General features: G+C 37.3%; 4 protein-coding genes across 4 annotated transcripts; all 4 read left to right on the top strand.

Annotated features, from left to right (window-relative positions):
* The first annotated feature begins 1,239 nt into the window (after positions 1 to 1,239).
* Positions 1,240 to 2,029, top strand: LOC113773753 (non-specific lipid transfer protein GPI-anchored 2-like). The gene is made up of 3 exons (XM_027318371.1): positions 1,240 to 1,540; positions 1,642 to 1,755; positions 1,899 to 2,029. Exons 1-3 carry the CDS (start codon positions 1,240 to 1,242, stop codon positions 2,027 to 2,029), a joined length of 546 nt encoding a protein of 181 aa, XP_027174172.1.
* A 7,933-nt stretch (positions 2,030 to 9,962) lies between these two features.
* On the top strand, positions 9,963 to 14,880 carry LOC113768844 (F-box/kelch-repeat protein SKIP30). The gene is made up of 2 exons (XM_027313383.1): positions 9,963 to 10,148; positions 13,353 to 14,880. Exon 2 carries the CDS (start codon positions 13,408 to 13,410, stop codon positions 14,449 to 14,451), a length of 1,044 nt encoding a protein of 347 aa, XP_027169184.1. The 5' UTR covers positions 9,963 to 10,148; positions 13,353 to 13,407; the 3' UTR covers positions 14,452 to 14,880.
* A 192-nt stretch (positions 14,881 to 15,072) lies between these two features.
* LOC113764985 (tRNA (guanine-N(7)-)-methyltransferase non-catalytic subunit wdr4) lies at positions 15,073 to 18,459 on the top strand. Its single transcript, XM_027309037.1, has 10 exons — positions 15,073 to 15,246; positions 15,352 to 15,537; positions 15,691 to 15,871; positions 16,148 to 16,204; positions 16,328 to 16,398; positions 16,837 to 16,915; positions 17,014 to 17,073; positions 17,395 to 17,498; positions 17,588 to 17,648; positions 17,975 to 18,459. Exons 1-10 carry the CDS (start codon positions 15,113 to 15,115, stop codon positions 18,368 to 18,370), a joined length of 1,329 nt encoding a protein of 442 aa, XP_027164838.1. The 5' UTR covers positions 15,073 to 15,112; the 3' UTR covers positions 18,371 to 18,459.
* Positions 18,460 to 24,224: 5,765 nt separating this feature from the next.
* On the top strand, positions 24,225 to 26,425 carry LOC113763869 (FCS-Like Zinc finger 8-like). Its single transcript, XM_027307851.1, has 2 exons — positions 24,225 to 25,778; positions 25,960 to 26,425. Exons 1-2 carry the CDS (start codon positions 24,916 to 24,918, stop codon positions 26,009 to 26,011), a joined length of 915 nt encoding a protein of 304 aa, XP_027163652.1. The 5' UTR covers positions 24,225 to 24,915; the 3' UTR covers positions 26,012 to 26,425.
* The last annotated feature ends 414 nt before the right edge of the window (positions 26,426 to 26,839 follow it).

Here is a 26,839-nt window from a genome sequence, read left to right as displayed (position 1 = left end):
TACTGTAAATGTTAATATATTTAACAAATATCTATATTTATTTCTTTTAAACTCATTATAAAAAGACATGGGCGGGATCACATTGGGCTGAGTTTAGTATTCAAGCTCAATCCATTTTAACATTGGGCCTATTCTTCAAGCTCAAACCAACTCAGTTCATATACCAATTTAGCCCAGTATTTAAATTTTAGGCCCGGATGCCAGAGCCTGGCCCCTTTGACATCCTAGGTACGACTATTCAAAAAGAATAAGAAATCAACTTCACGATTTTTTGCAGAATTATTCTTTTTATAAAGACTTCACTTTATTTACCCAAATAGACACCCTCTAAATTATCTAAATCGTTTATTACCTTTTTAAATTACTCCCTAATTTTCATTAAATTTCTTTCATTCTCTAATTGCCCCTTACAAAAGTAAACCTTTTACCTATACTATATTAATAACCTGGGAAATAAGGAAAATTTACAACAAAAAAAAAAAAAAAACTTTAATGACAACTAAAAATTTGCATTAATAACTAGTAAGTAGCACTTACAATGGTAAATAATTAGCACATAAAATGGTTGTCACTAAGCCTCTGTGTCGTGGCTAAGCATACGAAGACATTCTTGTATTGCATATTTCTTGCCCCTTAACTTCTCGAATTTGTACTCTGCTAATATTCTTCAGCTAACAAGTTAAGGCCGCTACCATTGGAGTTCTTGGAAGTTAATCAATTTTTTTGCCAAATTTGAAGAAAATACTAGATCCAATTCCAACTCTTTCCTTACCTGCCCTTTCCTCTATTTATCACTCCCTCAACCCCAACAATGCCTTTCATTACAATGCAGAGGTTTTTTACGTAGCACATTGGAGCCATGTAATGAAGTTGTATATACAGCCTATCAACTTTGAGCACAAAATGAACAGTCATTTGAGCAAATGAAACATTACTATAAACATAACCTGAATTCAAAGAAGCAATATAGGTTTTCAAATAAATTGTTTAGTTATCAAACAGCCTTGTTCAGTTGGAAGTTGGCGAGCTAAAGCACCTAATATCCATTTTGTTTATTCCCAAGCAAACCTCATTGTATTTAAGTCCCTGCCCTGCGCTAGAACCTCATCGCTCAATTTCGAACATCAAATACCAGCATCTAATAATGCCTTATTAGAAGCGTCAATTGTCGGCATATTCCTGCAGGTAAGAGTAATCAATTCAAGGAGCTAGCTGGGAAAGGCTTCCAAAGTGACTCAAATGTGTCTTCTTGCCATAGTCCTTGTTGTGATGCGCTTGACTGGAGCTTTAGCTCAGTCAGGGTGCACCAGCGAGCTCACCAGCTTGTATCCCTGTCTAAGTTACGTCACCGGAAGTTCATCTAAGCCGAGCTCGACCTGCTGTTCACAGCTTGCTGGCGTCGTGTCATCAAAGCCGCAGTGCCTCTGCTTACTTCTAAATGGTGGTGGATCCTCCGTGGGTATCAACATCAATCAAACTCTGGCTCTCTCGTTGCCTGGTGCTTGTCAGGTGCAAACTCCCCCAAGCAGCAAATGCAACGGTAACAGTATGAAACTTTTTTTTTTTTTTTGTTTGATTAATCATCTGTCTTTATATATATACATATATAGAACCAATCTAAGACGTAAGTAACATTAGCAGCTGGAAATGTACCAACATCTTCAACCGCTACACCAGCAACTTCTCCTCCAGCAGAACCGTCAAAAGGATCACCTGACACTCCGAAGATACCATCAGTGTCAGATACTCCAGCAGGTAATTATTCATTGGCGCATTTCAATTTTGAAGTCGATCTATAGGTGTACATTTGTTTGTCTTTTCGCTTTTCTGTGTTTTGGGTCCATAACCCGGTCTAAGGTAAAGTTTGTTTCAAGTGTTGAAATGCTGTGTTAATGCAGGAAACGGGTCGAAAACAGTCCCTGCGACTGACGGTTCAACATCTGCCGGAAGCAACATTAATGCATCATTCCCACTTATAGCTCTCTTTCTCTTCGTTGCGTCCTGCGTTCTATCTGGAGCAGGGTTCTGAACATTAATTGGACAATGCCTTGAATTGTAGGTGACGATTAGTATCGTAATAATGTCTCCTTTCTCTGCCATGAAGGAACAGAAGACCATTGATTCCATATTCTTTCTTCCTCGTGTTCAATTCTTGGAGTGACGGTGATAGGCCTAGTGTGTGTGTGCGTGTGTTTTAATACATATAAAAAATCTGCTACTGCTGTACCTGGATTAATTATTTATGAAAAGATAGTTAGTATCTATTACTTTCTTTTGTCATCATAAGAAGATGAGCCGAACCCATTATTCAGAATCAATTTGTATATTCAATCCATTAGCATGCATACATACATCTGGCTTTCAAGAACTTCAAAACATGGCAATAATCAGATTAATGAGGCAGAAAAGTGGCATCAACCCCAAAATGGACCGAAATCTGATCCATCACCTTGCACCAGTCCTACATACCACGTTTCATCCGCAACTCTGACAGACTGATCCCACGACTCCTTAAACCGCTTGATTTGTGACTTAATTAATTGTTAAAGTTAATTAATTTCATCCCCGCTAATACGAGACATTTTTTGGGCACTATTCAGTAACCAATCGGGTGAAACTAGAAAGGACTGACTTCGGGGGGTCAAAACTGTGGTGTGGATCATTGTAAAATGCCGGCGTTAAAGCCGGCATTGCGCCTTGTGCCTGAAAAGGCCGAGACTTGAGACATTTCATTTGTTGCGATGTTGATATATATATATAAAGTACTGTGGCAGCACTTTGTTTTCGAACTTAAAACGATCCCAACTTCCGTGACAGGTTGCAAACCCGCCAATGGGAATGTAATATATTGTTGTGTTCTTCAGAAAGACTTGATCAAAACAAGGACTTTTTTGTTTCAATCCTTCATCGGTATCATCAAAATTTTCAGAATAGTGTTAAAGCAATATATGCACCTGGTTGTAATTTTTTTTTTCACTTAGGAATATCCTAATCTTTTGATCATGCTAATTCTCTAAAACTATGTAGAGTCTTGTCTAACAATAAAGCCATTACATTCTTCATCTTCTAGGGTATGGGTGGATCATACCACCAATATATATATATATCAGAAGCTCCATGTTTCTGGAAAATGACCAATTCCTAGTTCAGAATTGGAAAATCTGTTCAATTAACTACTCATTATTTACACCAAAAAATTACCACATCGTTTTTGTTGTCATCAAATCTTCTCAAAGGATTTGACTCTGTACATGAAGTTACTGCTCAACACTCTTCATGGCAAAGGCACTGCACAGTTAGACCTCCATTGTAATATTCGACATTTCCTCGATAAACTTCTGTTGCTGACTCCGAAGGATTTGAGGCCACATTCTTTAAAAAGCTATCACTAGTCGAGCTTGAAGTTGCTTTGCCCTAATTCCTCCTCCTCCGGTACCTTTCAATGGAATGATTTTGCAGATGATGTTGGGAATTTAAGCAAATCTCCTTTTTGCATATAAACTCTACCTTTCCAGTTTTGTAAATCGATCATATGCCATATATAGTTGTAGGCTCGGTAAACATTTTGATTGGGATGTTGAATACCTACTTTCCATTTTAAATATTATTTTTCTGCCTTTTATTCAAGCTAAATATAGAAAAAGAAAAGAAAGCGATTTCTCAGAACTCATAATCCCTGATTTCCAACTCTGATTACGGGCAAAAGCAATAATTCGTCTTGCATATGTTATTGGAAAAGTCGATTTGGTGCAAGAGGACCCCATTCTTGCTCACTAATTGATGAATTGGACTACCTACTCCCGTCAAAGAGTAGAGTCAAGTATCCATTCAGTTGTAAGGTACAACTAAGAAGTTCACCAAATACATAATTTAAAACTCTCGCTATCGCAATGACATAACAAGCTTCGAAATGTACAATTCCAAAACTTGGCTTTCGAAACCATTTTCCTTCCAATCAAAAAACAAAAAGAAACCATTTTCCTGAATTTTTTTGTCACTTAATCTTCAACATCTTCGCACAGTTTAGTTAACGAAGATACATTGATTTAGGAAAAGTTGGCCAACCAGATTACCAATCAATACCATCTCCCCTCGAAATTTCTTGTATAAATGCATTGCCATGTTTCGGTTGACAGCACCCCATTCCCAGTTCTGACAATCAACACACCTTGATTTCAAGCCTAACTGCTTAAACCATTTTCTCCCTAATTTTCCTGGAAGAAGTTGAGACAATATTCATCATGGCATCGAAAAGAACTGAGACGTGCTTGGTCCTGGTTCTAGTGCTCATCCTATCGCTATGGAGTGGAGCAAAAGCTCAATCAGGTTCCAGCTGCGCTAACACACTCGTGGGCTTGTCCCCGTGTCTAAGTTATGTCACCGGAAATTCATCAACACCATCTCCAGCGTGTTGTACACAGCTTGCCGGCGCGGTTCAATCGGCCCCGCGTTGCCTTTGTACTCTGACCAATGGAGCCAGCAATTTTATGGGTCTCAATATCAATCAAACTCTTGCCCTCGCACTTCCTGGAGCCTGCAACGTGCGAACCCCTCCAATTAGCCAGTGCAATTGTCAGTTCCTTTTTTTTTTTTTTTGACTAAATGATCATACTGTTTTATACGATTATTATGTAATGAGTAATGATTTTGAATGGGCTAACGATGCCGCTGTTCACAGCTGCTGCTAATGGACCAGCAAGCTCTCCAGCAAGTTCGCCAGCGGCTGCCCCTGCGGCAACCTCTCCAGCAAGTCCTTCAGCGGACGCTCCTCAGACAACCCCGGAGAGTCCAACTACACTTCCGGCGAATCCAACTACAGCTCCTCCCCTTCCTTCAGGTACACAAAACAGTTCCAAGCATAAATGCAATTATTAATTTTCCCCTGAAGTTTCAAGTTACCAGCAAGTCTTGCGTAACTACTTCGACTTATTTCTTTCCGACTGTCCTCTCCAAAACCAGTTAATTAAAGCTTAATCTTCCATCTACTTTTCCGGCGAGGAAAGAAAAGAAATGCATGTAACTAAACTAGTTCAATGCATCAATAATATGATGCAGGAACAGCATCAAAGGCAGTCCCAGCAGCCCCTGGAAGCACATCTGATGGAAGCCTCGTGAAGCCAGCTCTTTTCCTCCTCCTCGCTGCATTGGCTTCAACTGCTGTCTTCGATTTGTGAACTTCTTAATTGCGGACTTGATTCATTCTCGATCTGTTATTGCTAATGATCGGCCCCATCCCCCCATCTTTCCAGCTGACCAAGTGGTGGTTATTTATAGTAATTTCTTTTCCTCTGGCCTGGAGGCTACTTCGGGGTTACCTATTTGTAATTGCTGCTTATTTCTATGGAATTTCACGAAATTTGTTGTGTGTTGAATGAATAAAAGAACATGGATTATTTTTTCACGAAATCTGTTATCCTATTTTTTGGCTAAATGGCCCTAGATAGAACCCATAAACGTACATGGGACATGTTTCATAAACATTGGTCAAGATGAAAGCATTCGCCGGCAGTTCTGTAAGAAGTGTTGAAAATCCATTTCTGCAGCCAATTGTCACAAGGCAGTACTATGAAACTCTCAAGAATGCAATGACACTTGTGAGAATCATATTTTGCTTATGCCAGATATAGAATGTGGAAATATAGGCAAACTAATTTAGTCAACCATACACAAAGTTCAATCAATACTTGTTTAGAGTCGAGCCATATTTGTCCAACGGTCAAATCTGTTCGCAAATGCTGAGGAAAAATGAAGTTTCTTTTTTTTGGCCCATGAGATTACCGTTAAGTCACGTAAATATTCCAAACTCCATTTTCAAAATACAAACTTTTTTCCCCAAGAAATGAGCATGAAACATTCTGAACACCAAAAACCATCGTCCAAGAAAAGGTACAAAAACATTAAATCTCTAATATTAAGGCATCAACCCCCCGAACCCACCTCTCTGAGAAATTTTATCTGATACATAGATGGTTTGGAATGGATCATGATGGATATGGAATTTGATTGGTAAGTAGTTCAACTCAACCATGGGTTGCATCAAGAATTTTTAATAAAGTCGATGTCATCTTGTGAGATTGCAGTCTCATTGTACCATAATTCGACTAATCTGAATTGATACCACATAAGAAGAAGAAGAAGTCCAGTACGTACGCGCATGGTACATACGCTCTGGACATCCTTGGCTTTTACAATCAAACGAAAGAAGCTATCAAAAATAAAACAAAAATAATCGTACAAGCTTGTGTTGGAAACGTGTAATGGTCCAATATTAAAAAAATGTTTCAATTCACAAATAAATCTATGAAGTCACACGCATTCATAAGCTTCTCCAAGTAAATTGTTTGAAAAAGGCGACAAATTTTGTTGTTTACCAAAGTATCTATAAGAAAGCGGAATAAGTTTGTGATCCAAAAGGCCTTGATCCTCTGTCTTTCACTCTGTTTCTGTAAATCACAAAGAAATTTCAGTGGCAAATCCGTATCCCATTTAACTTTCAGAATTCAAGAAAGCCGTGCATACTCCGCAATATTCCACATTGACAACTTACAACAATTAGAAGCCTAAAGTATCAGATAAGATGAGACGGCACTGGCAGAATGCAGACATTCTTACAGTACTTTCATCAACCATGGCTCAATCAGATTGCAGCAATATGATAGTTAGCTTAGCACTACCTTGCTTTGACTACACATAAGGGAACTCCTCAGCCCCCTCTTCGGCGTGCTGCACTCATCTTGCTAGCGTTGCCGTTGTCTGATCACAAGCCCGATGTCTGTGGCGGGTCGTCATCGGAGTGTTAGCATTTAGCTGAATCGGGCCTTGGAACTTCCCCACCCACGTCTTGCAATGTGCCCAACCCCTTCATTACCCGTTGCTATGGTACTATAGAAAATCAAAGGGGCCTCTTCGGAGACATCCGACCACTGGGGACGGTTCCTTGAGGGGAGGGCTCCATTGGAAGTACCAAGCAAGGTAGGAGCGCTCATGCAATCTTTCCCACTGTTACGTTCACAGTTAGATTTTGTGTGTGGAGGTTGAGAATGAGAAAGATGTAAGGTGGGATGTGATAGTATATATATTATAGGATTAAAAACGAATCAAACTGAGTCAAGTTTTACTTTAAATGAGGAGAGCGGGACTTGATTTGGACTAAGTTTAAATTTAAATTCAAATTTGACAAACTCTCATTTTAAAACTTGAGTTCGAGCTAGAACTTTAATTCAAGAGTACTCGAACTCGTTCGAGTGTATTTGAGTTCAAATAAAATAAAAATAATTTATATATATTTTTAAAATGGATAAAATAGACATTTTACCCTATTAAATAATAAAAATATAGGGGATATGATTGTAATTTCACTATTAAAACTATACAAATTCGAGTTGGCAAAACGAGCTAACAAGTTGACTATCTGCGCACTCGACTCAGCTCGTCAAACTAACTTAAGTTCAACTCGATATCGATGTTGATTTCTAAATTATAAATCATTTTTAAGAATACGTTTGGGTTCCATAAAAATATATACTAAACTTACACTGTGTTTAAAATGATTTACACTCTTTTTTTTTTTTGTTAAGAAAATGATTTACATTCTGAATAAACCTATTTACCCCTTGTTGAAATGTGTATAGACGTATTTATATTAGGTTACAAATTCCGGCCCCGGTTCGTCCCAGAAGGGTAAGTAGCAGCCATTAAATTTCCAATTACGTACGAAAACCCATTAAGAGTCCGTCTCCAAATTCGTATTAACCACTCACAATAACCATTGGAACACCAGTACTCTGTACGTCAAATCGAATCTTGAGCACTCGCAAGTCAGCTCAATCAAAGTTCGACTTAAAATTTTTTGTTTTCTTGGCCAATCCTAACCCTTCCAGGAATACGGTTCCTGCCCCAAATTCATAGAGTCCTTCTGGACCATCAGCCTCTAGACTATAACGACAATCCCTAAGGTACGTGAGTGAGTGTTTTCCCATTTTCTGTCATCTTTCTGTCCGTACGAATTCTTCGTATCTGAATGCATAGATGATACAACATGTGGCTTATCACCATAACGTTTGATGCGGGGATTTCGACATAATGTTTCAACTACTGATAAGAATGTTGTACATCTCAACTCTCGATTGCAGTAACGAGTTTTCTCTACTAAATGATCAATGGAGATCACGAAATGCCTCAGTTTATTTATTGTGCCTGAGTAGTGACAAGTGACAATCATTCCATCCCATTTCTCATCAACTTTGAGTTTGTAATTTGAGCATGTACGCAGGTGGATCCAGTTCATCAAGCGATGGAGGAGCACCAAGCTGTCCTCTCCTCAGCTCTTATACAATGGAGTCTATTTGAAGAGTCATGGCATCAATTGCCTGAGTTTTGTCTACTTTCTCCTTCTCCACATCGCTGATTGACTCGGACCTCCCCTTTTGCTAGTGTATAACATAACAGTCGTGAAGAAGATTTTCCACTCGTGAATGCTATGCTAGGTCTCATATATTTATATATGTTTCATACAGGAACTACCGTTGACCGAAGATTTGACCTTCAAAGTTGTGGAAACAAGTAAGATGGAGTCATGGTGGTTGTTAATTTATAGCATTTTATACTATATATTATATAATCAAATAGACCTTGCCTTATAGTTTATCCCCTTGGCCCTTGTATTTTTGTTGTTTCAGATTTCAGTGAGCGCACCACCCCTGACCCCACCACATCTTCTTGGATGTGATGAAAGATATCACCAAATTCATGTTTTTACCAAATGTGCAGGCTGGCTTGCTAAAAACAGACGCTTCTACAGTTCTACTAGTTTGTGCAATTGATGCTAGACATTAGAAACACGGCACAAGGAGAAAAGATGACATCAATTTGTCCACAAAAGTACAGATTAATAGAATTGAAACTGGTAATATCCAATAAAAATATATGAGAAGTGGTTTTTTTTAATGGCAGTTATAACATATTCAAGTGTACGCTCTTAGTAGTGTACGCTCTTATTGTCTAGAATCACAACTTTTTGGTTAATATATTTTTTTTCCAGAGCCGATAACTATTGTATAATCTAATCTATCCTACACTACGGGGAGGAGACGGATCTAAGGAGGTCCAAGAATAATTCAGAGGGGATTGAACCACCACTGAATCAAACGGGTGCACTACGCACCCGTCTGAATTTTGTTAAGCAAAGCCACTTTTAATGTGGTAATTAGTGGAAGGCAAGGAGCCTCCCATCCTGCCAAGCTTTAATACTTTAGTGGTGGCCACTGATCAAAGACTGGTGTTTAACTTTTTGGTTAATAGGAAGCCAAATTTTTCATGGGATATAAAAAGTCACGTTTGCACTTGTACTATATGGTACAACTATATAAATGCTGATTGTGACAACTTTAGTGCCCCATAATCCTCACTGGAACCAGCTTGCATTCCTCCCCTCCAAATCCAACAGAAATAAATACATTTGTTAATCCTACACATACAAAGAGGATTAGTAGTAGTCGTAGACTCGTAGAGTAGAAAAATTATCAATTAAAAAAAAAAAAGAGAGAGGGAGGTCAAAACAAAAAAGCCAAAAGGAAAAATAGAAATAAGGAGCAAAAATTCATGTAAACAGTCAACTGGAAGAAACGTGTTTTACAAAGTTCCAATCCGGGGTTGTCCAAAATTCTAAATAACTTGCACAGACGGTATGGAATATCCGCATAGCGCACTCAAATTCTGTTGTTAAAAAAAGTTTTTTTTTTCAAAGTCTGGTAATTTTGTCTGTTTAGGGTAAAATAAACCAAAATCTTCTAGGATTGGGGATGACATTTTTCACATTTTTTTCAATTAAATACATAATATATGAATAAAATTTTAATTTTAATTTTAATTTTAAATGAATTATCCTATATCCAATACTGATGATATATATACTATCGGTCTATAAAAAAGTTTATCCTTTTTACACATAAACTACACACAAATACAACACCCACGAGCATTTTCTTGCGTTTCCCTTTTCCGTATTACTACTAGTTTTGTTATTGCTTCTTGAATTAAATTAAAGCAACCGAAAATTCAAGTCAGAGAGTAAGGAACAAGAGCCTCCCAACGCACGATTTTCATTTTTCCCTATCTCTTCTGTGATAAATTTGACGTCTGTTCTTCAGGTAAATCGTTTTCTCCATCTGAAGGGACTCCTTTTTTTTTTTTGGAATCAATTTCTGTAAGGAATCAGACTATCTGAAATTGGATTTAAGATGAATTGCGTCAGCCCATTTGGGTTTTTGTATTGTTGTTACTGTTTCCTTGTGGAATTCTGTTAAACCGAATTGTCATTACGTTGAATTGAAGGTGGGTTATTGCTTGTAATGAAATTGGTTGAAGCATACTTCTTTCTTTGTTGTTTAGGGCCAATTGCATGCGTCTGATTAATTATTTTGGTTCTGGGATTGTATGGTTTGATTGAATGATAAAAGATGTGGAGAGTCGAATCAGGAATCAATTGGATTTTGGAGTGCGAAATTGTCGACTAATTTTTTTGATGGTAGGTTCTGCCTTTCTGTGGATTGATCATTAGCACGTAAATTTGACCCTAATGTTATACCACTTCTATCGTGATAGGTGTTGCTATTGAATTCTGGTTATGCAGGTTTGTTTTGTTGACATTTGTTGGAAGTTGTTTCTACTAGGTTTTCTGTTGAGTTGAAGGTTTAGCTCTCAGTTTCAGAAAATAGGGCCTGAATCAGAAAATGAGAAGTAGAAATCTTATTCTGTTGTTCAGTTAGAAAGTTTTTGTTTTTCTTTCCTAGCATATTTAGAGCATAGGATACAGCTATTCTCATCTTGTTCCTGATTAAAAATTGATCATATGTTATTTGCACTTGACAATAACAAACCCACCTGCAACTTGTAGTTAGTTACTTGTTGAGATTGCTCTCCTTCACTAAAGTCCATGATTTCTTGAACCTTCAATCCGAGGCTATCTTTAGTGAGAATTTAATGTTCCTAGACTTCTAACTTGCAAGCAATATGGGCAAGTCATTTATTGGACCGCATACAAATTTCCTGAATGGTTATCCGGGGATTAAAAGAGCGTTGGAAGCAAAGATTTATTTCCTAGGTGGATGATACATGCTTTTGTGGTAAAGCATTACTCTTTTGCCTTGTTATTTGATTTGATTTATCTGGTATTCCCAGGAAGCCCCAATCAAGAAACTTAGCCATTTTTTGAATGGATAACCTATTCAAAAATCTCATTGGTTTTCAAAGCTAACCTTTATTGTCTTGGTAATTTTTCCATAATTAAGCTTCTAATGTCTTTTCATTACATATCCATGCATGTTTAGGTACATAGTTTCCATAGGAATACAAAGGGCAAAAATGAATCTGTTCATGCATCTTGGGATGATTCTGTGCCTCCAAGTGTTACTCTATTTTCTGTAGGATACAGACGTGCTCCTTTTAGAAAATTCAGGATATTGAGAAAAAGTGCAACTGGAACGGTGTTGAAGCCGACATTTTGAATAGGATGCCCATTTGGATTTGTTATCTTGTGTAGTTAAGCCGACATGTTGGTGAACTTTTATCAAAAGGACCGACAAATGATGCACCAGTGAAGTCTACTTAGCAACAGTGCAGCGTGGCTTCTCCTTTCACTTTTTCATTTTGTCACGTAAACCATTTTCTCTATATAGTACTCATCATTTCTGGTTTCGGAAAGTGATAGAAATTAGGGTGCTTTCCAGATCGGCTCCTGCAGATCTAACGGTTATACTTTAGTTTACCAAAGGTATGAAATCTTGCATGAAACTGAAGAACTAATTATGTATTGTTATTGATTCAGAATTCAATGTAATTGTGGTCAATTCCTTCAATCCAAGTTCAGGTGAAAGTAAGTGATGTAATACTTGATGTATATAGATAACTTATAGATGCAATACTTGAAGTAGATTCAGTTGGGGGAGCATAAAGAGAAACTTCATTTAGGCACCTTGTGATTTGAAGTTTGGGAATTACTTAGTATCACAGCAAGAGTATGTAGTTGGGTTCCCTTCATAATAATATTTGGTGAAATATCTCTGAAGAATCTTTGCACTGATCTCATAAAATTGCACTTTCTATTGCTTCTTAACTAGAACAAACTTATAAGACCCAATTTCTCCAGATAGGGATAAAAACTAATCATGCTGATGGTGCAACTCTTCATACCCATGCACAAATCGGAAGACTTATTTTGTTGAACTGGGTAGAAACAATCCTATTTAAAACATTGCTGTTAGGATATTGATTAAACCGTTGTAGATAGTTACTTTGAAGGTTCTGTGTTTATGACTATCTGATTGCGGTCTTCTTTGTCTACTCCTTGATGATTGTGTTTGGCCATATATCTAGAGCACACTAATTTTTCTGAACTTCTTGGATTTCATTCTTGAATGGATGATTAATTTGCTCCTTTATGTTTGTTTTATAATATTAAATTAATTTAATGTGTGTATATATAAGATAGTTAAACTTAAAACAGTAGCATGTGCTGTCAAATTATGGTTCTGATAAGTCGTTCATTTATGTATTCTTGTGATGCTATTTCCTTTCCAAGAAGGAAGGTTTTTCTTTTTTCCTGCTTTTGCAGCTGTTATAGAAGATGACAATTAAAGCTGCTGTTTTCTTTGTCATGAACAAGTAAATGTGCTTTTAGTTTTGGATCCTGTTTGTAAGTTATATAAAGTTTAGGCACAGTTTGCCCAACTTTCATGACTAAAGAAGTAATTCTTTGTTAAAATCATGCTATTTTGGGTGGATGATGATTGCACAAGTGTATATTGGAGTATTGGATGTTGTTGATTCATGGGTTGCTTGAATACATGTTAGCTGTTAACACACTTGCAAACTCCGTCAATGTTCTTCCTAGAATGCTCTTGTTTCATTGGAGATACTGAATAAGGCTCTGCATTCTGGTTGCCTCTTCTTTTCCTTTTCTCCTCATCTTTTAGCCTAGATTGTGGTTGTATCTATTATATCTGATTCTGGCGAACAGGATCATTAGCTCTGCTTTGTCTCATGCATGAGACCAAGTACATCTATCAAGACATGTTTTCTTAGAAAAGTAATTTACCGACTAAACAAAGCCAGCCTATCTGTGTATTTCTTGCTAGTAATAGGATTCTGGTCTGGAATGTCTTATGCTTATCTTTGATACCCTGAGGAAATGTATTGCCTCCTCTTTCCCAAATATCTTCGCATATATGCTTACATACTTCAGGCAGGAACAATTTGACAGTTGCACATAAAGTTTCAGTTGTTCAGGGACGACTTTGGTTCAAATATGGTATTGATTAACCTGTTTCTGACACTGATTTATATTCCATTTTCAGGCAGAAAGGTCACGATTATTACAAGAAGAACTCAATACATGCCAGTGTCGTAGTCATGTCTGGTCTAATTGAAGGTCTCCCTGATGCTGTTGCTCTAAGGTGTCTTGCACGGGTTCCTTTTTGCCTCCATCCAAGGCTAGAACTTGTTTCTCGCTCGTGGCGAGCTGCCATTCGTAGCACCGAACTATTCAAAGCTCGAGAAGAAGTAAACTCAACCGAGGAGTTTTTGTGTGTCTGTGCATTTGAGCCTGACAATTTGTGGCAGCTTTACGATCCTCTACGTGACCTTTGGATTACTCTTCCGGTTCTCCCATCAAACATAAGGCATCTCGCCCACTTCGGTGTTGTCTCCACTGCCGGAAAGTTGTTTGTGCTTGGTGGTGGCAGTGATGCAGTGGATCCGTTGACTGGTGATCAGGATGGAAGCTTTGCTAGTGATGAAGTCTGGTCATATAATCCTGTCACCCGGCACTGGGCCCTGTGTGCATCCATGATTGTTCCGCGTGCAATGTTTGCATGTGGTGTGTTGGATGGAAAAATAGTTGTTGCAGGTGGTTTCACCAGCTGCAGGAAATCAATCTCTAAAGCAGAGATTTATGATCCCGAAAAGGATGTTTGGGCATCAATTCCTGAATTGCACCATACACATAATTCTGCTTGCTCAGGAGTGGTTATTGGGGGCAAGGTTCATGTATTGCACAAGGGGTTGGCGACTGTGCAGGTTTTAGAAAGTGCAAAGCAAGGTTGGACAGTACATGAATACGGCTGGCTTCAAGGTCCCATGACAGTTGTCAAGGGGAAGCTCTATGTAATGAGCCATGGCCATGGCCTCATCTACAAGCAGGAAGGAGAATCAAGAAAAATAGTTGTTTCAGCATCAGAGTTCCGCAGAAGAATTGGGCTTGCAATGATTGGGGTGGCGGGAGATATTTATGTGATCGGAGGGGTAATTGGTCCGGAGAGGTGGAATTGGGACATTAAGTTAATGTCAGATGTCGATGTCCTGAGCCTCGGAGGTGACAGACCAGTGTGGCGTCAGGTTGCTCCTATGACTAGGTGTCGGGGTACCATCCTTGGCTGCACACAGCTGAGAATTTAGGCTGCTCCCAGCAAAATCATGACTTTATGATGTTGTCCTATTTAGATGAGATCCTGCTATGTGGGGCTTTTGGATATTCTTTGCTTCAAAGAAGGGAAGTGTGCTCCTTTGGCAGTCACCCTCTTGTGAATGTATTTGACTCTGTATTGCTTTGTGTTGATGGTGCTCCCTGGTTGAATATTTAGAAGGTGTCATTGTTATGGTTTGCAACTGATCAAATGTCAGTCAATTGTGATGCTTACTTTTGGGAATTACTGTGTTAGACCAGTAGTGATAGCAAGAAGGATATGGATATGGTCGCCCTTTTCATATTTGTTTTTTCATAGCTTCGGTACTTCTTTTGTTATCTGTTGTTGGAACGAGATGAATTTTTGTTGCTCTGTAGCTGATTCTTTCTTTTGCTTCCTCGAAAATTTTTGTCCTTTGTTATTCTTAATCGCAAGGTGTGGGCTTTCCTATTATTTCTTTCTTAGACTTGGCCCATGTAAACTTGGGCTCTCATGTATCACCATTGGAATCCCTTGATAACAGAATCGACCCATTCTGAAATTGATGGTCCGATAGGCCTAATAACTTGATAAAGGTAAGGCAAAGACAAAATTTAAACCCCGGCGAAAGTTTAAACCCTAACACCCGCCAGGCCGCCTGAGTTGCGGTGAAAATGGAGGATCCCAACATCGACGACGGCGACCAGAACCGTGAGACGGAGATAGCTCCAGCCCTAATAGCTGTCCATCCGGCCCACCAATCAGTGGCCGTAGCCGTCGGCTCGGACCTCCGCGTCTTCAATCTCCAGTACTACGCCTTTCTCGTTTTGCTCAGTTTCTTGAAAAAAACATCGGTGTAAAATTTGAAGTTAGTCATGAGATGGCTGCTTACCACATAAAAATTTCATTGCAGAGAAGGTTGCGCGGTTACGTTAGGTGATAGCGACGACCTGGATGGGAAATCGAGTACCAATGTGCATAAAGATTCAATAAGAGCAATTCGTTATGGGGCCAACAATGGGACGCTCTTTGTATCGGCCGGTGATGACAAACTTGTTAAAATCTGGGCTACTACTACTTGGCGTTGTATTTCTACGGTGTAAGTTACGCCTTTGGATGATGGTTTTTCGAGGAAATTTTTTGGTTTTTTTTTCCCCTTAATCAGGAACACCAAATTTACTATCATATGTGGTCGATGTGTTTGATATTTTGTCTGTTCCGGTAAAATAAATTTTATCTGTATGCATTTCAGGGTGTCGGAGAAGAAGGTGAGTGCTGTTGCCATAAGCAGTGACGGTTTGTTTGTATGTTTTGCCGACAAATTTGGCGTTGTATATGTAGTGGATACTCAAGGGATTAGCGGAGAACAGGGTTCTACGAATGAGAAAGGGATCCCGATTCTTTCTCACTATTGTAGCATCATAACTAGCCTGGTATGTCATGTTTCAATTATTTTACATTGTTGTTGCTTTCTCTTTACACGGTTTCGAGTCCTACCAACATCCAATTACAGGGCATAAGGGGTCGTCCTTTCTTGTTACTACCATTATATTTTTTTAATCATTGTTATGCTTTTAAAATTTTTGCACGTTGTAAAACTGGATAAGTGCAAAATCTATTATCTTTGAGATCACATTAACGCTATGCTCAATATTTTGTTGTTATTAGAAACATGGTGAGTTGGTTTTAATGGAACTTTCATTTAGCAGGAATTTTCACCAGACAGTCGGTTCATCATTAGTGCTGATCGGGACTTCAAAATCCGTGTAACATTACTTTCCCACCACTTAGAAGGAAATTAGATTATAAGATGCCAACATATGATGTTAATGTTCAAAAGGTTTGTATTTTGTATTTAAAGGAAGGATCGGGTATTTCCTTAATGACAGGTTTCTGTGTTTCCGAAGAATCCGTTGCATGGAGCTCATGAGATACAAAGCTTTTGTCTAGGTCATACAGAGTAAGTGCCTTAATGTTCAGATATCGATTATTAGAGCCTGGAAAATGAGTTTCTTGATGTAAGCATTAAAAGTCGGTTGCTTTTGTCCGCTAAGAATTGAATCAAGAATTTTTCTTCTTAATTAAGGATATTATTAAGAGTTGTATTGAGCAAAGGTAATTTTTGTTTAATAGTTATGCCTGTAGTTTGTCTTTATTCCGTTACAGGAAACTTGAATGCTAGTCATTTTTGCAACCTTGATTGCAATAGGAAACTAGCGAAACATGGTAGGTGGATCTTATTCCACGAAAGTTGAATGTAAGCATATAATAGCCTTTGAAATGACACTTCTGAATTTTATTTTCTTTTTTGCTTTCACAGTTTGGAGCTTGTTGTATTATGAGATTATTAATTCAAAAGATGTAATAGTAATTTACTTGTTTAAATGTCTATTTTCAGGTTTGTGTCCTGTCTTGCCTTTGTTTTTGGTCAGGACTACCCTCAGGGGTTGTTAATATCTGGAAGTGGTGATTCAACAGTGAGTTGACTGGAAGACTGATACTTCAAAACTTTTCTGTGCAATGTACTTGATAAGAGTTTTTCCTGAAATGCTCATATAATTGCTAACATTTCTAGGTTCGCTTATGGGACTTCACCTGTGGTGCTCTTCTTGATACCTGTGCTGTTGGAACAGAGGTAGCCTTGCTTTCTCTTTCTAAATGACATTTTGTGCACCTGTCTTGTCACATTTCCCATGCTTCGATTAAAAACCTAGTACTTAGTTGTTCTATGTGGTGTACTGCCTTTTATGGCCCTTTTTTGCTTATCATGCCAACGAATTTTGTGTTTGAGCATTCATAGTGAAAAAGATTAACTATTGTGATTCTTTGACCTTGAGGAGTTGTAGAGTTATCTAATGGAATTTTCAAGTCTAATGTTCCTCGGTAGGTACATGGCGCTGATGAGTTGTTATATCATTCTCAAGTTTCAGTTTTGTTTTGTTTTATGCTCGTGAAGGCAGGATATTTAGAGACTGATGGGAAAGAAGGTGAGTGTCGACCTGCAGTAACTGATCTTTGTGCCACCAAAGATGGTTCATTAGTTGCAGTCGCCCTACAAAGGTAAGTTCTCCTTACCACAAATGTGAAGCTTCAGTTGATTCCTTTTTCACCTAATCTTTTTTCTGAACGATTTCTTCTTCTTTGTGTAGCTTGCCAGGGATTATGCTGTTGAGCTGTGATATTTCTGCTCGAACTCTTTCAGTTCTTAAAGTGAGTACCTTTAATTTTGAAAGTTGGTTAGCTTTCTAAACAGTTTCTCGACTCTTTTAAGTTCTGCCTGATGTTAATGCCCGAGCTCAAATTTTGATGCTAAAGCAATATTTGAAGTAGTTTTCAAACTTAATCTTCTCAAGTCTAAGGATGCATGTGGACTTGAAAGGAGTATCGTCATTTTGGCAAGAATTCGCTTTGGTATTATAATTTGAGCTGTGGCATATCATTTACCTTAGGTTCCTCTATGATAGTGATACATCTCCTCTCCTGCTTATCCCGGGAAGGTGATGTCCTAATATATAGTTTCTTCAATAAAATTACAGGTGGTTTCCATTAGTGAAGACCCTTTCATACCTACAAGCTTAGGATCTGGCTCATTGAAACAATTTTTATGGATGGTGATGGGTGTATCGAGCTTACAAGGTTCTGACTTAGCATCTTTAGCTAGGGTTCGGGTTCTCTCCGGTTTCAGCAAAAGCAATATAGCAACACTAGAAGAGCACAAGGCTTCGCTCTTAGATGATAAGGACATCCCAGGAAGAGAGTTGGTCCTTCAAAAGTTGCAGGGAACTCTTTCAATCGAAAAAGAAGTGTTGTCATCAGCTGCCGAGGCTGTGAAGACAGCCATGCGGAATCTTTTAATCAAGAAGCACTATCCCGTCGAAAAGCGAGAGTACAGAAAGAGAGGCAGAAATGACAGAAAAAATAAGCACAGATGACTAAATGGCAAAATGTGGGTCGAATTCGGTGGTGTGGATGATTGCTAAATATGCAAATGTTATGAGATATCTACTATTTTTTTTGTGGATCCTTTCCTTCTGTATTTGTATGTCAGAAATCAGTTTAACGCTGTGCCGGTATTAAATAAAGGGATAAGTTCACAATCCCCCCGAGCTTTCTCACAATTACAAAGAGCTCCCCTCAAGCGTTGAAAATTACATATACTTCTTTTATACTTTGATTGTTTAGTAATAATGTAGGTTCAAGAATTTAGATTTTTTTTCAAAAATTCTAAATTGCTCTTTTGTACAAAACTAAGAAAGAAAATTATTATATATTCAATTATTTTCTTCCATATTTTGTATAAAATAATAAAACAAATTCTTAACAATTATCTAAGTATAAGTTTTAAAATCAAGTAGTCATTCAAAATATCTCAAATTGCATATTTAATAATATCAATACCTGTCACGATAAAAATATATATATATATATATACACAAAGTCTCATTGACAATTAATTTTATACCTTCAAATTATTTATTGAGTGGAGGGCATTACAAGTATTTTACTATATTAAAAGAGGTAATTATAATTTTTAAAACTTAAGGAGTGAAATTGTCAAAACCTCACCGAAACTAACATGTCAATAAGTGCGTCATAGCCGTCATGAATGCCGTAGACGGATGGATGGATGGTGGGGTTTGCTGATCTGGACTCTAGTGGATCGAAATATGTATGTGGTCTTGGACAGAAAATCAGTGAAGCCTGAAACAGCGGCCCCAATAAACAACCGGCCGGCTGGGGGGCGGGGGCTACCAATACGAGCCGAAACGACAAATTTTAAGCGACGCATTTGGGGGGCTCCCGATCTTTTGTTTGTTTGCTATTTATAATGATAATGATGAGACTTGGGCGAAAGGGAAAGTGACAAATTAGTAGTAGTAATTTATTTTTCACATAAAGGAGCCCTTCGCCAACAATGAATGAATGTGGGGGCGCAGTGCAACCACATCCATTTTTTGCTTCTCCAGAAACGTATTATGCCATTGATTTGCCTTCTGATGATAAGATTGCAATCTTTCATTGAGTTTGAACATATTTATTAATGAAGCACTAGTTATAATTCAATCCCAGAATTAAAAGAAAATTAAAAAAAAAAAAAAAGGGTTACTAAAACGGAAAATTCAGACACCCAGTTTCAATCCTCCAGATATTACTTTCGGGCCGGGGACCTCAAAACCCAAAACGCGGTTGTCGTGCTCCTTCCGTTTTCCTCCGGCTTATGCTTATGAGGTCGGCATCGTTATCCAGAGTTCCACCATATGAACTTATAGGAATTTTCAATTTTGTTTTCTCATCTGAAGAAACGGCATTTGTAATAAATGATTTTCAATCTTGACCAACTCCTCCCCACGAAGAGGACAAATTAAGTCATAGTTACACATTATTTTTAGTTCATGCGTCTGCCGGCTTCCCAAATCTTTAATCAATTCAAATTAATTATTCGATCCCTGCGCAGAAAAATCTATATTGCGTTTGTTTTTTTTTTTTGAATATTTTCTTTTATATATTTTTCAGTCATTCTTTTTACCTCACACATATGTCACATTCTAAAAAAATGATACACTAAATACAATTCTGGCGTTTTGACCCAAAAAAAAAAAAAATCCCAACGGACTCTGAGTGACCATCCAGTCAATACTGGACTAAGATGTAGATACGAGTTAATTTTAGATTAAGGTGTACCACAGTTCACCCAACTTTTTTAAAGTTTCATCCAACTCACTATACATTTTCTCGTCTCAATTGGCCCGTTAAACACATGAATTGCTCCAATTTTACCACATAAAGTTAGACGGAATTCGTCTCAATTGGCTATTTTTATGGGAACACTTTCGCCATTTCATCCAAGTCTAGACATAATGAAGATAATACTACTGTACATTACCTTCTCCACGCGTTTCACTCCTTTCATCATTATGTGAATTTTTTTTTTTTTGACCTTTCCAATAATGCAGAAAATCACCCATGATTACATTAAAATCATCCTACCAACGCATTAAGTATTGTTTAGCATTTTCTTTCGTGAAAGTATTTATGAAAATATTTGGGTGATATTACGTAAATAACTTTTGAGTAAAAGTTAAATGCAAATAAGCATTATTTCTTTAGAATTTGGGCAACAAATTATACCGACACATTCACCGGGTGCAAGTAATCGATCCCCAAAAATCAATTACCTTTAGAGTAGTTGACCGTCAAGGAGAATCTTAAGGCTCTCTTTGAGTGCAGGTCAAAGGAATCGAATTTCTTGACTTGCATTCATTTTCAAGATTTTCTGAAAGTTTCACAAGTGGGTGCAAAGTCATTCGTTTAATCCGATGATAATTCAGTCCCCTTCAGGTTTTTCCTTGATCTATTTGAACCTACCTCCTCCTTCTTAGTATAGAGTAGGAGTGCGTATAAAATAGAAATTACTGTGTAGAAAAAAATACAAAATAAAAAGTAGTCGATCCTCTCAGAAAGAAATAAGCCCAAAATTGATGAAGTGGACCCATATGGGCCAGGGGGAGAGGCTTGGGAAACGTATGGTACGGGAGTAAGTGGAGGGGTTCCGGGTAAAAGACGAACTCTGTGAAAAACTGCACGCCAATAACATACACAAGTAGGCCCTGCATGACAATTTGCGTCAGAGTTGCAGCTTCAATTATTCGTAGGGTGCTCCGCGTACACACACACACGTATATGTATATCCATCCAACTATCAATTTATCCCAAAAAAAATCCAACTATCATAACTAGCATTTCTTTTTTTTTTTTAGAATACAATATAATTATAACTGGTCCTCTACCAATGAAAGGGGACTGATCATGAATGAGACGAGTGCACTTAAAACACCCTCTGGATGTAAAGCCAAGAAATTAGCAAGTGGTGCATTAAGGCAAAGTTGAAGGTAGAACCAGGTGAAATGATAAAAAATTCATACTTTAGATAGTTCAGTGAGTAAAAATATATAATTAATAATTAAATGACCAAATTTTAACTATTGAAAAAATTTAGTGATTGCTCGAGTAATTTGTTCATAGGCATTATAGTGAATAAAGAGATTTAATTTACTATATCTCCATTTTTTTAAAAATTTTTCTGGAGGGCCGAGGGCTTTGGGGATAGAAACAACCAATAAAGGAGCTTTTACTCAACGTGGGCTAATCTTACGCGAGCACTATGAATCTGAAGATTCGCATAAATAAATGGAGCAGAGCATTAGTGTGCGGTCAGTGGTGGCCCAGCCGAGTCTCTGAGTTCTGCTGTTTTTACATTCAAGTGCGTGCAGATAGAGAAAGAGAGGCGTGGATTCCGTGCATCGATGGACCATGAATAACCAATTACCTCTGGATTTGTCCCCCACCACGTGTCTTATAGGATGGGAAGTCAAGTTCAAACTTTGCTTTCAATCAAAGTTGTTATTTAATGTAGCTTTTCTTAGATTCATATAGGTGCATAATGTACCCGTATAATTTAATAGTAATTCAGTTCTCGTTAGTTCTCCGTAATCTTGTTGGATCATTCCTTTAGAATAGATTACAGTAGTCGTACTATACGATGATTGTTCAGTCTCCATCGGTAATACACTAGTATAATTCAATAGTAATTCAGTTCTCGTCGGTTCTCCATGATCCTATTGGATCATCCTTTTAGAATAGATTAGAGTAGTCGTATAGTACGATGATGGTTCAATCTCCATCGATTCTACGTGGGTCACATCTTTAGAATAGGTTAGAGTAGGAATAGATATAAATGATGACAATTAATTAAAAAAAAAAAAGATGGACCATGAATGACTAGATTGAACGTGCTTCATTTTGCAGCATTATAGTCCTGTAATTTGTGTGCGTGATATTTTTTTTCTTAATTTTTTTATACCATGGATACCTTGTTTACAATATAAGAAAATTTTTGTAAAAAATTATATAATTACACCATAAATACATTTTCATTTATTTTATTATTTACTAACAGTTATTTTATTATAATTACTAACTGTTATTATTTTCAATTATTTTATTATTTTATTATTTCGCATATATCATATCACAATAATTATTACAGTAATCATTTCAAATATTTCAAAGATATTTTATGATATAACAGTTACATACTAACATTTGCAATGCAGTATATACCGTATACTTTAAAAGAATACTATATATTTCCTGAGATTGTCGCTACCGAACGACTTCTCTTTTGGTCAAAATCTATATACGTAACTTTTTTAATATCCTAACACCTTTCTGCTACTGATTACAACCACAATGTTTGAATAGAGTAATAGTAAGAAACTTGAAAGCATGGCCTTTTTTATCTTCTTTTTTTTTGGGATAATTTCAGATCTGATTCACTGGCATCTCCTGAGGTTCTCAAAATTTCACCAACCTCCCTTCCCTTACACAGTATTATTTTCATGTGTGAGAAGGAATTTTTATTCCATGGCTGCCCCTTTGCTCCTTGTATTAGTAGAAGATTGAAAGAATAATAAATTATTAGAATGATTACTAAAGTTAAGGGGGTGTAAGTACAATACAAAAAATTGTAAGCACTAGATGTGTAAAGGAAAATGCCGGTTTTCATAAATCTTAAGTCAACTAGTATGTTATCTATTTAACATAACTCAAGTAACTAATTAAACTAATTAAATTACCTGCGAGTATTACTTTCACATAATTAATTTATGTTAAATACAGAACCTACCAGTTTCCCTTTCATAAAAATATGAGTGTAATACTTTTTGAATTTTACTTACAACCATTTGTATATTTAATATAAATTAAATGATTCAGAATAAAATGCCTATAAATAGCTAGTACTTTATTCATATAATAGAAGAAACTCGTAAAGAGCTAGTAAAAAGTGGGTAATTTATTTTTTTACTTTCACGTATTTAATTTATATTAAATACAAAACCTAGTAGTTTCCCTTTCGTAATAATATTAGTGTAAAAATTTTTGAATTTCACTTATAAACATTGATGTATTTAATATAAATTAAATGATGCAAATTAAATTGCTCATAAATAGCTAGTACTTTATCCATACAATGGAAGAAATTCGTAAAGAACTTGTATGTTATGGAAATTTTTTTTTACTCTCAAATACTTCATTTATATTAAATACAAAACATGCTACTTGTCCTTTCGTAAAAATGCTTGTGTAACGGCTTTTGAATTTTATTTGCAAATATTTATGAACTTAACATAAATTAAATGATTCAGAATAAAATGCCCATAAAACCTGATACTTGGTTCATGTAATAGAGAAAAGCCATAAAGAGTTGGTACTTTATGGGATATTTCTTTTTTAAAAAATATTTAATTTATGTTAAATAGATAACCTACTAGTTTTTTTTTTTTGTAAGAAATTATTGTAACATTTTTTGAATTTTACTTAAAACATTTATATATTCACAATAGGCACAAAAATGGCGTCTTACTCTCTAATCCAGCTTTAATTCATGTATTAGCCACCAAGTTTGTGTTATTGTTGTTAAACTTGATTAATCACTTTAGATGCCTTTTTCTCCAACTAAACTGTAGTAATACACTCCATCTTCAGTAATAAAACCCAACTTCATAGGATATATTTGTAATTTTGGCCTTCATGATGTTAGCAAAGGGGCCCAATTTTTTATCAAGGGAGATCAGTGAAATTTTGAAAACCTCAGGGGTGCCAGTGAAAGTGTCAGAAACCTCAGGGAGGTTTCTGAAATTATCCCTTTTTTTTGTGGATTAACATGGCCTTCTTTATCTTGTTCTGCTGGCTCGGTGGAAAGCGACAAAACTACACATCGTCATTTCAAAAGCCAGCAACTGGAGAGCCCTGCGGCCTACTTCCTTCCTTCGTTCCTGCCTGCCTCCCTTTCTGTTCCACTTTCTTTTTCTTTGCAAGTTGCCGAGCCTGAGGCGTTTGCATTTTTCTTTCCTTTTTCTTTTTTTTTTTCAGTAGAAACCACCAAAAAGGTAAATAAACGAAGCTCAGACGATTCGTAACTCAATTCTTGTCATCAGAGATGCTTGACTTTGAGCCTAAATTCTTGAGCCAGTCTTTTTGCAAGTATAGTGTACTACTCCATGAAGGGCTTTGATATTTGTCGTTTGTTGAAGTAGCAAGAGGAATAGTTTGGAGCACAGAAGTTTAACCTTCTTGAGTATTGCTTTTTGGCTGTTAATGTTCAAACATGGAAGCAACAGAAGTATAGCAGTGATTCTCCCAGTACTTTCCTGATTTTTCCAACTTTTTCTGTGTCAGAGATTTGTGATAACTTTCTGGTTTTTGCCCAAAAAAAAAAAGTACATTTTTTTATTGTTCTTGGAGCTTCAAGAAGCAGAAGACTATAGGAGCACCAACCTAACACTACCATGCCGCTGAAGACTTAACCTCTAAAAATTCAGCATTTTTGTACTGTAAAGCGTTTTTGCCCCTGCCTCCATATTACTATTAGATCTTGATAGCGGGAAAACAAATTTATCTTGCAATATTGGTTGTAATGCTAAGAAATAGATCAAGGGCGGTGACCAACAACCAAGCTCTTACGAGCGACTACCACAGCTCTCTAGTTTCTTCTCCCACCACCCCAACTCAAAACACCACTTGCATCGCTTCATCTTTCTTGAGGTCCCCGAGGATTTTCGATGGCATCTTGGCTGGTAGAAGTCTCTCTGACGCTGACAACGCAAAGAGCCCTACTTCAATTCTTGACGCCAAGCCATTCTCCAATTTTGTCAAACCTTTCGGGTACGATAGAAACTCTTCGGGCAAATCCCATAGTTCTTCTTTAGATAATACTGGTACTAATAAACACACCTACGAGAAGGGAGGTGGGGTTGGACTTGCACTAGTTGACTCTTTGAATGATGAGAAATATGATGCCAATTTTTCGAAGCCCAATAGCAAGATGGTTCTGTTTGGAGCAAAGCTAAAGGTTGGAATCCCTCCACTTCCTTCCTCGGCATTTTCTTCAGGTGCCACTCCAAAATCTCCAGCTGACTTTGGGATCAAGACCAGGAATTCAATATGCTTGGGTTCTTTATCTGGGCTCGGCGGCTCTCCAAGTTCTTGCATCAGAGGAAAAGATCCTCCAGTGGAATTAGCTGAGGGGCTTTCTCTGAGTGAAATGGAACTTTCTGAGGACTATACTTGTGTGATCACTCATGGGCCTAGTCCCAAAACGACCCATATATTCCACGACTGTGTTCTGGAGAATTGCTGCGGAGTGGTCAAGTTGTCCGACTTGGAAAAGGATGGTGGTCTTTTAACTGATGATCCCACCTCTGTGCCGTTCAATTTTCTGAGGGACTGCAATTCTTGCAAGGACAATCTTGGAGATGGCAAGGATATTTTCATGTACAGGTCAGTACCAGTTCCTGATTAAAGCACACTGGATATCGTATTCCCCCGTTGGGCTGTCTCAGTAATTAGTCACAGCTTAAAAAAGTTGTAGTGAAATAAAATGGTCAACAGTCTTTTATGTTGCCGTGCCTCCTCACACTTTGCAATGATGGTACTCTTAATAATAATAATAATATTGCAGGAGTGAGAAAGGCGATTGCTGTCACGAGATGGAGAGAAGAATTTGGAGGTGAAAGAATGATTATATCAGTAGAGTCATCTGAGGATTTAGACATTATTATTGCTGCCTAAAGGATACTTAACATGAGAAGAAGAAAAAAAGAAGAAAGAGTTGCGGATTTCCAAACTGAGACCTGTGATTATTGTGTGCTGAAGGATGGATTATGGATTGATTACCTTATTATGCCTAACGCAGGCAGGGACCTATAATTCAGCAAGTCAAAAGGCTGTTACGTTCTATTTTGTGGATGATAGAGAATTTGTGTGTTTTTTGGTGTTTCTCTTTCGTCCTCTCCCCTTGCGTACAAAATTTCAATCACAAAAGAATAAAAACATTTGCAATTATAATTTCTCTCATACGGATAGGGAGGAAAGAATGTACCTATTTGAATTATAATTCTAGCGAGTGATGCTATTGCCGATTTGAATGCTTCTGTATAAACTGGCACCGCCATTATCTAGTTTTCCATTATTAATCGCAACGCAATGATGAGGCGGACGGGGACAGATTGCGTCTTCTGCGAAGCTCCTTACGTTTCTTATGTCGTTTATTTATTTTTTTTTGTTTTGGTCTCTGATTTTTTTTTTTTTTTAATTGTTGTGCACTCGACGGAATTGGATCTGAAATGATTCTGTATGGGGAATAATTGCAGTGATTTTATAAGTCAAACCTTTAGAACTATAAAAATGACACAGTACTAGTAGTACTCTATCTTTTCCAATGATCCAACTAAATTATGAGTGCCGTGAATTACTCGTACCCAGAAGAGAAGAGAGGAGAGGAACGATCAAATTAAATTGGTTGGCATGAGCGGTTTGACTTCTCAAATCTAGCACTGTGC

Source organism: Coffea eugenioides, chromosome 1 (assembly GCF_003713205.1).
Source record: "Coffea eugenioides isolate CCC68of chromosome 1, Ceug_1.0, whole genome shotgun sequence".
NCBI lineage: Eukaryota > Viridiplantae > Streptophyta > Magnoliopsida > Gentianales > Rubiaceae > Coffea > Coffea eugenioides.
Note: the sequence above shows the minus strand (reverse complement) of the source record. Positions and strands in the feature narration are given on the sequence as shown.